This window comes from Dipodomys spectabilis, unplaced genomic scaffold (genome assembly GCF_019054845.1).
Source record: "Dipodomys spectabilis isolate Male_0828 unplaced genomic scaffold, ASM1905484v1 ptg000329l, whole genome shotgun sequence".
Lineage (NCBI taxonomy): Eukaryota > Metazoa > Chordata > Mammalia > Rodentia > Heteromyidae > Dipodomys > Dipodomys spectabilis.
Window position 1 is genome coordinate 3521112 of NW_024871006.1, and position 13082 is coordinate 3534193.

At 49.9% G+C, this 13082-nt stretch overlaps 1 protein-coding gene across 7 annotated transcripts in view; it reads left to right on the top strand.

Moving 5' to 3' along the window:
* The first annotated feature begins 3863 nt into the window (after positions 1-3863).
* Positions 3864-13082, top strand: part of Pecam1 (platelet and endothelial cell adhesion molecule 1) — a 49279-nt gene continuing 40060 nt past the window's right edge. For 6 of the 7 annotated variants that reach the window (XR_006151422.1, XM_042702711.1, XM_042702714.1 and 3 more), the window contains exons 1-4: positions 3865-4124; positions 4209-4235; positions 10031-10324; positions 12262-12567. Coding sequence is in view for 6 of the 7 variants with exons in the window: in XM_042702711.1 (XP_042558645.1) it covers positions 4091-4124; positions 4209-4235; positions 10031-10324; positions 12262-12567 (661 nt within the window). In the remaining variant the exon portion in view is untranslated. Of the gene's footprint in view, positions 4125-4208; positions 4236-10030; positions 10325-12261; positions 12568-13082 lie in introns of all 7 variants that reach the window. The other variant, XM_042702715.1, reaches the window with a different exon arrangement.

A 13082-nucleotide genomic window follows, 5' to 3' on the forward strand; every position in this document is an offset into this window, starting at 1 on the left:
CTGAGCAGCTGCCGCCCCGCCCCCCACCCAATTAGAAGACCAGCTGTAGAGGAAGGGAGTCAGCAACTTCTGTGATGGGTCATCATTTGGCCATTGTCCCTTCCTATGGATCTTTCTTTTTTTTGACTCCTGATTGTGACTTCTTTTTTTTTGTCGGTCGTGGGGCTTGAACTCTGGGTCTTGGCGCTGTCCCTCAGCTCCTCAGCTCAAGGCGAGCGCTCTACCACTTGAGCTACAGCGCCACTTCCGGTTTTCTGGTGGTTTATTGTAGATAGGAGTCTCAAGGTCTCTCCTGCCAGGGCTGGCTTTGAACCGCGATCCTCAGATCTCAGCCTCCTGAGTAGCTAGGATTACAGGCGTGAGCCACCAGCGCCCGGCTTTGATTGTGACTTCTTTCAGCCAGGGCTGTCATTAGCTTGATGTATAATCAACATGGTACCAGGAGTCCTCTTCTGAGCCATCACTAAACAGGTTCAATAGGAGAAGACAGGGCAGAGGGAAGCCATCTCCCTGCAGATGTTTTAATTGACTTTGATCAGAATTCTAAATCCCAGCAGGCACTGGTGCCTCACGCCTATCATCATGGCTGCTCAGGAGGCTGAGATCTGAGGATCAAGGTTTGAAGCCTGCCAGGGCAGACAAATCTGAGAGACTCTTCAATTAAACACAGCAAAAGCTAGAAATGGAGGCCCGGTTCAAGGAGTAGGGCACCAGCCTTGAATGAAAAAGCTAAGATGCTGAGGTTTAAGCCCCACCAGCAGATACATAAACATGTTAAGAAATGTTAAAAACAAACCTCTAAATTGTAGGCTTTGGACTTAAAAGTAGCAGCTACTGGGACTCAATTTCCAGGAAGGAAAGCTTCACAGATCTCTCCTTGAATCTCTACCTCTACCCAGGATTAAAGGGATTCAGGACTGAGAACTTGAAGAGACCTGGGGCTAGGACTAACAGTTCAGTTTCAACTTCATGGTACATAAAGCAGCTGGAGGTTTAACACTGGTCCAATCGCCAATCTGAACACAAACTTCTGGATCAGAACCTGATGATATGCTGGAAACTGTCCGTGCGTCCAATCCACATCACGGTTTGTATCTAGCGTTCATTTCTCGGATCCCTAGATAACCAACTCCTTTTATTTTCTTCTCCCACTAAGTCGTTCCTGGCAGCATAAAATCCCCATGAACTTCTGATAAACCAATTAGGGCTTCCTCCTGTTTTAGCCATGTTTATTTAGTTTCAGATAGAAAGCCTAGAAGGTAGGGTGAGGACAAAATAATTTTCTGGCATTGGTATTATTATTATTGTCATTCTTGCTGCTCTGATATAGCAAGAGTAGCCAAAGTCTCTTGGCTCATACCTGTAATCCCAGCTACTCACAGGGCTGAGATCTGAAGATCCCAGTTCAAAGCCAGCCCACGCAGGAAAGTCCATGAGACTCTTCTCTCCAATTAACTACCAAAAAGCTGGAAATGGCACTGTGGCTCAAGTGATAGAACACTAGTCTTGAGCACAAAAGCTTAAGGACAACACCCAGGCCCTGAGTTCAAGACCCAGAACTGGCACACACACAGAAAAAGGTTCTATAATGAAAAAGTACACACTTTACTGACAGGAAGACAAGACCAAAAGACCTGAAGAGATATACCATGTTCATGGATGAAAATACAAATATTGTTAAGATGCCAGTTCTTCCAAAATGGACAAGGAAAGAAGGAAGGGAGAAAGGGAGGAAGGAAGGAAGGGAGGGAGGGAGAAGAGAGGGAGGGAGGAGGAAAAAAGAGAAATTACAATGAATCAGCCACTCCAAGGTGGTATTCTTGACCTACACCTCCACTTCTGGCTTTTCACTGGTTAATTGAGATATATATATAAAAAAAATCTCTGCCTGGTCTGGTGCCCAGTGGTGATCCTCAGCTCTCAGCCTCGGGAGGAGCTAGGGTTACCGGTGGGAGCCTGCGTTACTCTGGAAGAGCACAGTTCTCAAACCGCCACTGAACCGGGGCTGGTGGGTCACAACCGGGAGTTGCAGTCCTTGGAAGCCAGTACTTTGGTGGGTTTTGTCCTGAGGTATTAGAGTCTGGTTCCCATGGTCCTTAGCTGAAATAAATGTGTCTTCCTTGATCCCCTCCAAGTCCTAGAGGCTGGCATTTCACAAACAATATGGCGCCCTCCAATCCCAGCACGGTGACCTCCAGCCTTGCGATCACAGTCCTCGTCTAGACGAGTGTCCAGTGTCCAGGGACCACTGCTCCTCACTGGCAGCAGGAGGGAGAAAGAATATGGAAGCTGGGGGATTTAGGGGGGCTGGTGTGAAGGGGGCAGCTCAGTCTCCCCCTGGGAAGACCAGGGAAGTTTCTAGAGGAGTCAGTCAATGCCTCAAAAAGTTAGGAAGCGTGTAGCAATCCATCTACAAGAAAGAGAGGCAGGGGAATGGCTCTGAGAAAGGCCCAGACACATGACGCATTCTGGGAACTACTGTTGCAAAGCCGAATTTGGAAATCCTTATCCAAAAGACCACCAGAGACCGACACCAATGTAAAAGCAAAGGAGTCTTGATTGCAAGCTCGAGCTTGGTTCCCCGCATGCATGCAGCAGCCATGACGCTGAGAGGCCCCGAGCCCATGGTCACAGCACTTTTTATACACTTTTTTTAGGGAAGACAGGGGCTTTGCATACATAACTTCTTGTAACAAATCACTACCATGGGAAAAGCATAAAACAACTGTATATGATTGGCACACTACAAAGCGGGAAAGGACCAGAAACAAGTTGTTGGTTAGATCAAGGGGGCTGACGTACCTGGTTTATGTAATGGTCACCAGACCCTAGGAGGAGCTGTTCTGGAATTTCAGATCTCGTAATTCCAGGCATTGGGGCTGAAGTGGGTCAAGGGTTAAGTTGCAGAACTGAGATGGGCGTCTTAAGTGAAATGGAGTTGTTTAGGTTCCACTGTCTTCTAACGAAGTGTAGGACACAGAAGGAAGTGGTTCGAGTCCCAGCTAGAAAGGTAAGCTTAGGGCCCTGGTGATGAATGTTTTGTAGAGGGCTAGGGGGAATCGATGGCAGGGTTTCCAAGAGAAACGAAAGAACCCACATTTATACTTTAGCAGTGGGGAGTGGTGCTACACATCTGTAATCCCAGCAGAGCAGCCCTTATTTATTTATTTATTTAATTTATCATAAGTCATGCGTTTGAACTCTGGGCCTGGGCGCTGTCTCTCAGCTCTTTAGCTCAAGGTGAGCACTCTACCACTTGAGCCACAGAGCCACTTCCGGTTTGGTTTTCTGGTGGATCATTGGAGATAAGAATCTCAGGGACGTTCCTGCCCAAGCTGGCTGCCCAAGCTGGCTTTGAATTGTGATCCTCAGATCTCAGCCTCCGGAGTAGCTAGGATGACAGGCGTGCGCCACCAGCGCCCAGCAGCGGCCTTTATTTCATTGCATTCCAAGGTCAGAATCCCCCTGGGGGGTTCTTGGGACACATCTTGCAATTCTTCCTAAAGCCAGCTGGGGTCAGGCAAAGGCCCAGATTTATGTGGTGAGAACCGAGTCCCTTTGGGCAGGGGGTGGGGAAGGGGGGGAGGGGAGGCGGGGATATCTTAGGAAAATGGACCTTTCTGGGTGTCTATTGGGAAACATGTTTTGCATAGAAGCTGGTGAGGGGAGAAAAAAATGCACCCTTGTCTGGAGAAGGGGACCCCAAACCCAGGTGAAGCAGAAAAGAGGCTCAAGAACGTGGAGGCAGGCAACTGTCACCTCCCCTCCCAACTGGCAGCCACCCCCAAAGTGACTGCATTCAGTGATCCCTCAGGAAGTCCAGTCATTTCCTGAGGAGATATCAGATCAGCCCAGGCCTCATTGTTCTCTGAGTTTCCAGAAATGGCCGCCATTACCTGACCAGCTCTCCAGAGCCAGTCTCTGCGGCAGCCTCTGCAGGAGTTACCAGAGCGGCCAGTGTTGTTCCCCGAGCAGGTTTCTCATCTGTGGGAAGTGTCCCCTGTCCCCAACGCATGGCCCAGAGGCAGAACTGACTGTGTCCTTCAGGCTTCGCTGGGAGGAGGCGGCTGGGCTCGGACCAGGGCACAAGATGTGGCTTCTCGTCCTGCTGGCGTTGCTGCGCTGTGAGTGCCTCCTCTTCCCGGCTCACTGTCCCTTCCTGAGAACCGAAGTGTGTGAAATCAACAGATTCCTTCTGTCTCTTCCAGGTCCCGGCTTCCAGGGGAGAGAAAACTGTAAGTGAACCACACACTTCTGTCTGCTCTCCACCACGTCCTCTCGGTCATTCTCTACTCATATCAAATGGTTTGGGGGTTGAGTTTGAACAACTGAGGACAATTATTCCAGAAGGTCTTAGACCAAAACTTTCGTTGTGAACCAACTTTCTTTTTTCAATCAGTGCATTTTAGGAGCATGTGTTTTCCGATGTCCATTTTCTAATTTGGTGGATTGTGGTTTGTTAGAATTGGGGAGGTGGTTTAAAAAAAAAAAAAGTGGTTCTATCATTTGCTTGAGGTTGTGCTAAGATAAATTGCTGGTTTTCTCGCCCTGCTCTTTCCCCAATTGCTTGTTTTTATTTCTGTTTCTGATATTCCTCTTTCTTGGGTTTGGTGGTTGTGGTGGTGGTTACTCTTTTTCTGTTTGGTGGTCTTGGTCTGGTTGTCCTTGAGCTCTTTTGCTCAAGGCTAGTGCTGTACCACTTAGAACCAGGCTCTACTTCTGATTTTCTGGTGGTTAACTGGAGATAAGAGTCTCAAACTTTGATCTTCAAATCTCAGCTTCCTGAATAGCTAGAATTCTAGACACGAGCCACTGACAACCTGGCCTCTCTTACTTGTTTTAATTCACAATTAAGATACGGTCAACTTATTAGCCTGGGAAAGACAGAACAAAGTTTAAATTGGTATCTCAACTTTTCTTTTTCTCTTAAATGATTTAAAAAAAATTGTGGATCTAGTTTTCCATCCACCTATGAGGCTGTAATGATATCTACAATATTTTGGGCGGGCACACTGGGAACAGAGCTGCTACGTGCGTGTGCATGCATGTATGTGCACGTGTGTGCAGGCTCTTGCACACGTGTGCCGGTATTGTGGCTTGAACTCAGAGTCAGATAGCTTCCCTTTAGCTTTTCTACACAAAGCTAATGCTTGTTTGCTTGTTTGTTTTTTTGTCGGTCATGGGGCTTGAACTCTGGGCTTGGGCGCTGTCCCTGCGCTCTTCAGCTCAAGGCGAGCGCTCTACCACTTGAGCCACAGTGCTACTTCTGGCTTTCTAGTGGTTTATTGGAGATAAGAGTCGCATGGACTTTCCTGCCCTGGCTGGCTTTGAACCGCGATCCTCAGAGCTCAGCCTCCTGAGCAGCTACGATTACAGGTGTGAGACACCCCCCCCCCCCCGCCGCGCCCAGCTCAAAGCTAATGCTTTACCACTTGAGCCACACTTCCACTTGGCTTTTTGCTGCTTCACTGGAGATACAAATTACACAGACTTATCTGCTGGAGCTGGCATTGAACTGCCATCCTCACCTCTCAGCCTCCTGAGTAGAGATTACAGGCGTGAGCCACCCAACTGTCTGCGGTCTGGTTACATGCTATTTACAGGCTGATCTAGGAGCTCCATCTTGACATGGGGGGGGGGGAGTCCCTGGGTGAGGGAGCTTAGCTGGGTCTGGGGCTGTGAACTGGGTGGAGCACCTGCAGAATTCAATCCCTCTTCAGAATCGGGCAGCTGGACACGTTGTCCAGCTCTCTGGAGGCTGATAGCTGCCCGGTGCCGGCTGAGTGGAGTCCTATGGCGGTGGCCCCAGTGGGGAAGAGCTGGTGTGGCTACTCAAGTCGCCGGTGGGTGGGGGTCCCCAGGCCCACGCGCCCTGCTTCCTTGGCCATTCTGACCCCCAGACAAGATAGCCATCATCTTCAAATCACCTGTTTGATGGTGTCACCCGAGCCCCAAGGAAGATGGGCTTGCCCATGCCACTGCCGGCCAGGGGAGCAGGACTTCCGCGACCCCAAATCTGCACTTGGGTCTGGACACCGCCCAGATGTTGTTTCTCTCATTAACCCAGGCTAGCCCCAGCTCAGGATCCTCCCTCCTCAGCCTTTCTAGGAGATGGGATTACAGGCGTGTGCTACCAAGCCTGAGACGCATCTTTACCTGGTTTTGTTCCAGCTGTAAAATGTGGATTGGCGGTGGGGGTGGGGGTGGAGGCTGAGCTGTTCTTCGGACAGTGGGTAGTGAATGATGATGATATTGCCCACCCCTTCCTGCCCACCCTTCCAGCCGTGGCCCCTGAAATATTCTGTCTACTCCAGCCTGCACCCCATCTTTTTTTTGTTGTTGTTGTTGGTCATGGGGCTTGAACTCTGGGCCTGGGCGCTGTCCCTCAGCTCTTCAGCTCAAGGTGAGTGAGGCTGAGGCCCCTTCCTCTCCCAGGCCTTCGGGGATCCCGCTAGCTCTTGCCCAAAGGCCATGCACCTCCCTTCAGGAGATGACTTCCGTTTCATCTGCACCTAGAAAACAGGCGTCTGGAGGGAACTCCCTGGACTTCCTGCTGGGCGCGGGCCGGGCCTGGGCTGCTGGCTTATCTGGCTCCCCACCCATCCTCTCGGCTTCCCTCCAGGCTTCAGCGCAGTGTCCACCCTGGTGGCTGATTAGCGCCTGCCCCAGTACCAGGGCCTTGGCCCATCCCTCCCTCCCTCCCTCCCTCCCTCCCTCCTTCCTTCCCTCCCTCCGGTGTCACTCCACTAGCAGCATCTGGACCTCTGCCTGGACCCATAGCCCCGCCCTGGCCTCTCACTCTAGTCTAAAGCCCAGTGAATAACTTGTTTTTTGGTTTTTTTTTTTTCTGGTCCTGGGACTTGAACTCAGAGCCTGGGTGCTGCCTCTGTGGTTCTTTGTGCTCAAGGCTAGCGCTCTCCCACGTAAGCCACAGCTCCGTTTCTGGAGTTTTCTGAGTCATTTATTGGACATTAGGAAAAAAAAAAAAATCTCATGGACTTTCCCACCTAGGCTGGTTTTGAACCATGATCCTCAGATCTCAGCCTCCTGAGTAGCTAGAATTAGAGGCGGGAGCCACTGGCACCTAGCTGGTAACTTCTTATTTGTTTGTTTGTTTCAGGAAAAAGAAAAAGTCACATACAAACAACCCATTCCCTCCAATTTTTCTTTTCTTTCTTGTTTTTCATTGTCGGTCGTGAGGCTTGAACTCTGGGCCTGGGCGCTGTCCCTCAGCTCTTCAGCTCAAGGCTAGTGCTCTATCATTGAGCCACAGCGTCATTTCCGGTTTTCTGGGGGTTCAATGGAGATAAGAGTCTTACAGACTTTCCTGCCTGGGCTGGCTTTGAGCTGCGATCCTTAGATCTCAGCCTCCTGAGAAGCTGGGATGACAGGCGTGAGCTGCTGGTGTCCGGCAACAATTGAAATCTTTTACTACATTTGCCCTCTTCCCCAGGGCAGATTGGCTTTCCTGGGTTTGAACCTGGCTCTGCAGGCTCCGGCCTCTGATTGTCTCTGGGTTCCAACTCTTCTCTCCCTCCTGATTGTCCTGGTGCTCTGAGTCCAGCTCCGGCCTCACAGCCAAACCTCAGACACAACCCCAGGCCCAAAGCCGTCTTCCCTCTTGTCCTCAGGGCTCCTCCCTCAGCCTGGCCCAGGCCCCGAAACTCCGTCTTCCTCCCTCGTCTTTCTCTGGCGTTCTCCGTTGCAGCTCACGGCACTGGCTGCTTCCTGAGAACCACTCAAGAATCTTCTGTTCCACTTCTTCAACCTCAGAGCCAGTCAAGTTCTTGCTTTTTTTAAATTGTGGTGAAATCCAAATAATACAAAGCGTAGCTGGGCACCAGTGGCTCACACCTGTAATCCCAGCTACTCAGGAGGCTGAGATCTGATCTGAGAATCGCATTTCAAAGGCAGCCCAGGCAGGAAAGTCTGTGATGCTCTTACCTCCAACGAACCCCCAGAAAACTGGAAGTGGAGCTGTGGCTCAAAGCCTTGAGCAAAAAGAGCTCAGGGTTAGAATCCAGGCTCCACGTTCAAGCTCTAGGACACCCCCCCCAAAAAAAAACAAAGCATATAATAAATGCAGTAAACCATCTGCATCATCTAAGTGTAGAATGTTGCCTTTGACCCCAAAACAAATCCTTTTGAGTTCCCTGGCCCTCCTGCCTGAGCACATCCGTTTTTCACCTGAACCCCTCTACCCTGGGTCTGTTCCCTGGCCTTGATCTTGTGTCACAGCGGCCTTTTGTCCTGGGGCTTGAACTCAGGGCCTGGGCGCTGTCCCTGGGCTTCACCCCTCCCCCAAGCCAGCACTCTGCCACTTGAACCACGGCTCCACTTCCAGCCTTTTGGTGGTTCATTGGCGATCAGCGTCTCATGACCTTTCTTGTCCAGGCTGGTTTTGAACCATGATCCTCAGATCTCAACCTCCTGAGTAGTTAGGATTACAGGAGTGTGCTACTGGTGCCTGGTCGCAGTGGTCTTTCTAAACACTGACTAGTATCTTGGATATCTTGCCCCCTCCCAAAGACCCACGTGACCCAGCTTGCCCACGTGGCAGGCCTGACTTTCCCCTTTGGCACTATTCCCCCAGCCTGCCTCCTCCCCAGCCGCACGCTCTGCCTCTCGGGAACTGTTTGTACCTGAACTGTATCAAGTCCTCATGCCCCAGTGCCTTGGAACATGCTGTTCTCCATCTGGGGGACATTTCCTTCCCACTGTCCTGGGTCTCTCGTGGGCAACACTTGTCTTCAGGGTCTCTGACTTGGTTGATCGATAGCAATCTGGATCTCCACTGGCCCAGGGGGTCTTGGACAGCAGGGGTGATTTCCATTTCCCCGGGAAGTACAGCACCTGGCCTGGCTGTCTTGGGAATGAGAACGTGAGCAGAACAGGGGTTGGCATGTTTGTTAAACACAGAAAGAAATGCATCAGGGACTCCATGCTTTGTGGGACCCTGTCATTTTCCTGACAATAGTAGATGGCCCCTCCTTGTCTTCCCCTCCTCTCCCCCCCTTCTTCTTCTTTCTGAGTCATTTCTGGGTTGAGAGCCAGGTGGCCAGCTGAGTCACACGCCTGCTCTCCCCAGGGACCTGCGGGCTGATGGTCCCGAGATGGAGGGAGCTAGATCCCCTGGTTTTAGATTTTGGATATCCCCTTTTGACTTTGATTCCTTCTCCACTAATCTTTTTCTTTCCCGCTTGACAAGCTGGGGATTGGCCTAGTGGTAGATTGCTTGCCTAGTATGCATGAAGCCCGGGCTTCGAGTCCTCAGCACCACATAGGCAGAAAAAGCCAGAAGTGGCGCTGTGGCCCAAGCGCTAGAGCATTAGCCTTGAGCCAAAGAAGCTCAGGGACAGCGCCCAGACCCTGAGTTCAAGCCCCAGGACTGGCAAAAAAAAAAAAAAATCTCACCTCTCTGGGTTTTCTGAATCCTGTCCTTTAGCACAAGTCTGGAATCTTTTAGTGCTCTGTCAGTAATGCTGGGGACCTCATTCCAGAAAGAAAAGAAAAACAAAACGCGTGCACATAATTGGAGGCAGCTTAAAGGACCCCACCACTCACCGGTGTCACCTTGGCTTGGTGCTCCTTCAAGATAAAAGCACCAGGGAGGGAGCCGGGCGCTGGTGGCTCACGCCTCTAACCCCAGCTACTCAGGAGGCTGAGATCTGAGGATCTCAGTTGAAAGCCAACCTGAGTAGGAGACTCTTATTTCCAATTACCTACCAACACCACCAGAGGTGTGGCTCTACTGGTAGATTGCTAGACTTGGGCAGAAAACATTAAAGGACAGTGCCCTAGGCCCTGAGTTCAAGCCGAAGGACTGGCACCCACCCACAAAAGAAAAGTACCAGGGAGGGGACTGAAGATATACTCAGATGGTAGAGTGCCAACCTTGAGCCAGAAAAGCCAAAAAAGAGCACAAAGCCCTGAGTTCAAGCTCCAGTATGGACACACACATTGACGGTCACCAGGATGATGCTGTTGCTAAGGTAACAGGTATGTCTGCCCTCCTTCCGTTTGCATGTAGCATTCACCATCAACAGTGTCCACATGAACAGCCTGCCCAACTGGACGGTGCGTAACGGGCAGAACGTGACCCTGCAGTGCGTGGTGGACATTAGTACCACCGCGGCCGTCAGACCCCAGCACTCGGTGCTCTTCTACAAGGAAGACGTGATGCTGCACAACGTCTCCTCTTCCCAGACCACCGAGAGTTTCTTCATCCCCAGAGCGCGAGTCCATAACGCAGGGACGTACAAGTGCACCGTGCTTCTGAATAACAAGGAGAAAACCACGCAGGAGTACCGGCTGGTGGTAGAAGGTGAGTGGAAATGAGTCTAGAGACTTTCCTGCCCAGCCTGCTTTGAACTGCAATCCTCAGATCTCAGTTTCTTGAGTAGCTAGGATCACAGGTGTGAGCCACCGACGCCCAACTGCAATAGGATTTTTTTTTTTTTTTTTTTTGGGTCCAGTCGTCTGGCCTGAACTCTGGGCCTCAGTTCTTCAGCTCAAGGCTAGCGCTCTACCACTTGAGCCACAGCGCCACTTCTGGCTTTTTTCATTTCACTTCTGTGGTGCTGAGGAATTGAACCCAGGGCCTCATGCATGCAAGGCATACGCTCTACCACGGAACCACCTTCCCAGCCCCTGCAATAGGATTTTCTTTGCAGAAAAGCCACATAGCAAAAGTTGCTAAGTCACTGGATTCTTCTGTCTCTCTATCTGGGTTCCTTAGTCTTTTAACCATTCTAACCTTCAGAATCTTCACTAGTAGATAATTATAACAAGGCACCCAGCTCTGGGAGTTACAGAGAGAGTTAAAAGGTGTCACACTATGTGTTATACAACAATTATGATCATGCAGCGATGGATGTCGCTTCAATCAACGTTATCCGTGTCCGAGATGGTCCTGTAATACTGTATCATCTAGTATGGCAGTGCCACTGTAGTTTTGGATAAAAACATTGTATTCACACAACAAAGTCTCTTAGCAGGACTGGGAAGGTGGCTTAATGGTAGAGTGCTTGCCTAGCATTCATGAAGCCCTGGGTTTGATTCCTCAGTACCACATACACAGGAAAAACTGGAAATGGTGCTGTGGCTCAAGTGGTAGAGTGCTAGACTTGAGCAAAAGAAGCAGCTCAGGGACAGTGCCCAGGCCCTGAGTTCAAGCTCAGGACTGCCCTCCTCCCCCATAAATAAAGTCACTTAGCAGAACATGTCCTGTCATTAAGAACGCATGAGTGTACTCTCACATCTGCGCTCTTCCACACTGTGAAAGTTACATCCTGAGCAAAGAAACTGGCTCTGAGTACACAGTAGATGTCCATGGACTAAGTTAAAGCCAACTCAGACCTGTGGTTGCTGTTCTATAAATGACAATAACCGTAAATTCACTAAGTCCTGGATGTTGTTGGGGTTTTTCTTTTCTTTTTATTATTATTTTATTGTGAAAATACTGTACAGAGGGGTTACAATTACATGGACAAGATAATGAGTACATTTCTTATCAAGCATTGTTGCCTCCTCCTTTGTTTCCCCTTCCCATCCCTTCCCATCTCCCCCGCGCCCCCCCTTCCCCCTTCCTACCCAACCCCCACCCCAGACAAAGTTTGTTTTTTGACATAACGTCTTGTACATCTCATTGTTGCAATGGGTCCACCTGTATCCCTATCTAAGCAATTTGTTTTCTCCCTTCCCCGCCACAAATTATTCCCACATCAAATATCGTGAAAACAGGGGTTATACTGTGGGGGACGTTTTTATTTTCTTTAAACTGGATCAGTTGAGGATCTGACCATACCAGGGGTTATAAACTGGAAAATACCTACCATGCCTTGAATATATTTTATATTATATATGTGTGTGTATGTATATATATATATGTATATACATATACATAAATATATATATATTTGTGCCAGTGCTGGAGTTTGAACTCAGGGCCTTGCATCCTCACGTAGCTTTTTCATTCAAGGCTAGCACTCTACCGCCTGAGCTATACCTCTATTTCTGGCTTTTTTTTTTCCCCCTGACTAATTGGAAATAAAGAGTCTCCAGGACTTTCCTGTCTGGGCTGGCTTCCAACTAGGATCCTCAGATCTCAGCCTCCTGAGTGGCTAGGATTACAGGTGTGGCTTATTTCATACAGGTCAGTGACTACCTGAGAGGAAGAAAGAATCCTCAAAGGGTCAGCGACAACCATGGCTGTGCCACTAGCTCCACCTGCTACTCACTGGTCCTTCTCTTCCTCCCAAGGCGTGTCCAGTCCCCAGGTGATCCTGGATAAAAAGGAGGTGATCGAAGGCGGGGTGGTGGCCGTCGGCTGTTCTGTCCCAGAGGAAAAGCCACCAATGCATTTCACCATTGAAAAAGTTGAACTCGATACCAAACTTGTCAAGCAGAGAAGAGAGAAGACGTCTCAGAACCAGAATTTTGTGACACTGAACTTCTCCATCGAGGAGCAGGATCACGTTTTAGTGTTTCGTTGTCAAGCGAGGATCATGTCTGGGTTCCCCGTGCAGACTTCGGACTCTATCAGGAGTGAACTGGTCACCGTGACGGGTCAGGAGCCTGCTCTTCTTCTCGCTCTTCTTCGTGCTGTGGGGTTGGGGAGAGGGAGAAAGCGCTAGAATTGGAGAGGGACTCGGCCTTTCCTCTGAATTCAATCCTGTCTATTCCCCTCCCCCACCCCACTTCTCTCTCCCTCACACACACAAAGAGAAAAGAAAAATGGCTCAAGATACACAATTGAGCCAAAAGGAAAGGAACTCACACGAAGAAAAAAAAGAAAGGAGTTGAGAGCTTTGTTTGTGTGGTGGTAGTCAAGCTTAAAGTCGAAGCCTCTCCCCCTCCCTTGAGTTAACAAAGCTCAAGGCTGGTGCTCTACCACTTGAACCATACCTCTACCTTTAGCTTTTGTACTGCTGAATCAGATTTGTCTGTCCAGGCAGCTGGCTTCAAACCACAATGCTCAGATCTCAAGCCTCCTGAATAGCTAAGATTACAGGCTGGAACCCCCCCCCCAGCGCTGGACAAAAGATGGAGGAGTTGTTAATTGGGGAGACATAGACTGGGAA